Here is a 2,557-nt window from a genome sequence, read left to right on the forward strand (position 1 = left end):
GTTTCGGGGATTGAATAAGTGGGCACTTGAGTGCCACTTGAGCTTTGCAGGGTATGCTGCTGTCGCCTCCTTAGGTGGATAGGTCACACAGGCGTTCACTCGAACACGGACCATTTACCATTCGCCGCCATTTTGTTTGGCCGCAGACGCAAAATGCAATTTAATTATTACATTTGGACTTTTTGTCCTCTGCTCTGCCACGTCCGTCCTGTCCCACTTCGGTTTGGTGTGGTTTTTGGTGCCTGGTGGCTAGCGGCTGGTAGCGACTCTTCTCCACATATTTATTTACTTATTTATTTAAACATTTATTTATCGTATTTACTTGCGTTTCATTTGCCATTCATTCCCCAGAGTGAGCAAAGGCACGAATGACGAAGGATTGTGGCGCTAGCGATGGCGATGGCAAGGGCCTATTTCCGTTTGCAATCATTGGAACGGAACTTTCCATTCGGACGAAATTTACATTTCAACTTCATCTGCATCTTCATTCCTTTGTGTATCTGTTTGCGTCTGTTGCATATTTTCTTTTATTGCTTTTATTATATTCGCCTTTTGACTATTTCCCGACGCCGCCCCACAGCTCCATGGGCGCCGCAGAACTAATCAAACTTTATCTTTTTTAATATCTACTAGTGGGTGCTTTAGGTCGCTCCGAGGAGAGGTGGATTCCACTATGATAATTTACAGGAAGAGCTAAGCAAATATGTATGCTAGATGAGCTGTGAGGAGTGCAAGGACATGAATTTCAAGGGAGTCTTTCGATGGAAAATAGTCTCCAATTACGACTGTGAGACACGGTACCATGATCAGCAATCATTCCGTCATCCGTTCATCTGTCAGTCGGGTCTCTCACATTATTCGTTCGATTCGATTCATATACTGAAAAATATACAAATTTCAAATATGTCAAGTGCATTCCAAAAGCTATCAAAGGTCTTGGCATTCTGCCTCGCCAACCTCCTATTTGGTTGGTACCTCTGGCCGATGGTTTTGTCAGACATCCCCGTTTGGACAAACAACGAAATCTACCTCAATTTGCTCGTTTACCTGCACCAGCTAACAGTTTTTTGGTACGGCCTTCTGGTACTCTCCGAATGTGCCTTGGTAAGTCGTATCGTGTTGTATGGGATATCCAACCAACCAGGGATCTACTTGCAGGAAGACTTGGTTTTGATAACGCTCATCATTTTGACAGATATTGTTCACATTTCGCTGAGCGGCGCCTTTCTGGTGCACTCTGCCATTGGCGGTGGTGGCGATTTTCGACTCAGTATCGTCGCTCTCTTGGATATGTGTATGTATCTTCTGAATTCCTTGTAAATTCACTGAAATTCTTATTAATTTCTTTCACCAGCTCTCAGCTTCTTCTGCTCGATTCGCTGGCCGTTTGTTGTTGCATAATTGATCAATGAATTTTATGCAACGATGGCAATAAATTAATAAGTTTATATAGTTTTTTGAACCGTACAAGGGGGTCGGCTGAATGCACTGCCAGGCGACTCTGGGGCTGTGGTTTCACCTCAGGCGGTTTTACCTCCTCAGCGGTACCAAAACCTTTACATAACATCAAGTGCAGTTCACACATTTCTACTGCAGAGTCGCCTTTTGTCCCTCGGACATCCTTCTGACCCAATTAATAGCTTAATTCCAATCCGCACTTCATCTGCAGTCATCTAACCTCAAAGAGAAGTTCCTCAGCCGAAGGGTGGTATGTGGTCTTATTTTAAGTTCCAACCACAACAAATGTGCATACATATGACCCCAGCCTGGATTCAGCCTGGATCCAAAGTGCAAGTGATGCCTCATCTTTTCAGCAGGATTACACATAAACATATATTCTAGATTGAGCAAAAAAATACAAAATACACAAAAAGGATACACTTAGCAATAGGAAGTTTCGCATGGAACGTGTCGTGCCGGGTGTGGACTGGGATTGGGACTGGGACTGGGCGTAAGGTCGGAACGCTCCTCATCCCGATGAAGCGGTTGTCGAGGGCGGGGGTCCACAGCGTCCGCCCGGTCCGCCTGGCGGGCGTCCCGATGGCGGGGGTCCAGATGGCGGCGGGCCACTGGGTGGCGGTCCGCAGGGGCCACCCTGGGGATAAGCACTCTTAAAGAAAGCAAAAATATGAAAAGGAAGAGTTAGCGTTAGGCGAGTAGAGGGGTGGCTTGCGAGCACTCACCACAAGCGAACCGCACAGCAGCATCAGCAGCAGGCTGATAAGGTAATGACAGTTGAAATGCATCTTTCTGTTTGAGTGTCCGTTCTTGCCGTGGATCCACTGATGGCCAGACTGGCGGCGGACAGAGGCTTTTATAGCAACACCGATCGACCAGCGGAGCGTGTCTAATTGCCATCACCCATCAGCAGCCTCGCTCTAGGCCCAAAATAATGAGACTACTATTTTTAACTTTGGTGTGAAATTGGGGAAGCTGTTGCGTGTGTGGCAATTGTTGAACTGAAACTGTTGAGGCAATTATAACGTGGAAAAACAATCAGCAAATCTGTGTATATTAAATCATTATTGTTCAATTGGTGAATGATTCCGGCATATGA

The 2,557-nt window shown here is 46.0% G+C and overlaps 2 protein-coding genes across 2 annotated transcripts; one reads left to right on the plus strand and one right to left on the minus strand.

Annotated features, from left to right (window-relative positions):
* Positions 1-836: 836 nt before the first annotated feature.
* LOC26534456 (uncharacterized) lies at positions 837-1,448 on the plus strand. Its single transcript, XM_015186622.2, has 3 exons — positions 837-1,104; positions 1,159-1,294; positions 1,355-1,448. Exons 1-3 carry the CDS (start codon positions 904-906, stop codon positions 1,399-1,401), a joined length of 384 nt encoding a protein of 127 aa, XP_015042108.2. The 5' UTR covers positions 837-903; the 3' UTR covers positions 1,402-1,448.
* A 359-nt stretch (positions 1,449-1,807) lies between these two features.
* On the minus strand, positions 1,808-2,301 carry LOC6901769 (small nuclear ribonucleoprotein-associated protein B). The gene is made up of 2 exons (XM_033384303.1): positions 2,184-2,301; positions 1,808-2,110 (listed from the first exon to the last, which is right to left on the minus strand). Exons 1-2 carry the CDS (start codon positions 2,244-2,246, stop codon positions 1,970-1,972), a joined length of 204 nt encoding a protein of 67 aa, XP_033240194.1. The 5' UTR covers positions 2,247-2,301; the 3' UTR covers positions 1,808-1,969.
* Between the last annotated feature and the right edge of the window lie 256 nt (positions 2,302-2,557).

This window comes from Drosophila pseudoobscura, chromosome X, assembly GCF_009870125.1.
Source record: "Drosophila pseudoobscura strain MV-25-SWS-2005 chromosome X, UCI_Dpse_MV25, whole genome shotgun sequence".
NCBI classification, from domain to species: Eukaryota; Metazoa; Arthropoda; class Insecta; order Diptera; family Drosophilidae; genus Drosophila; species Drosophila pseudoobscura.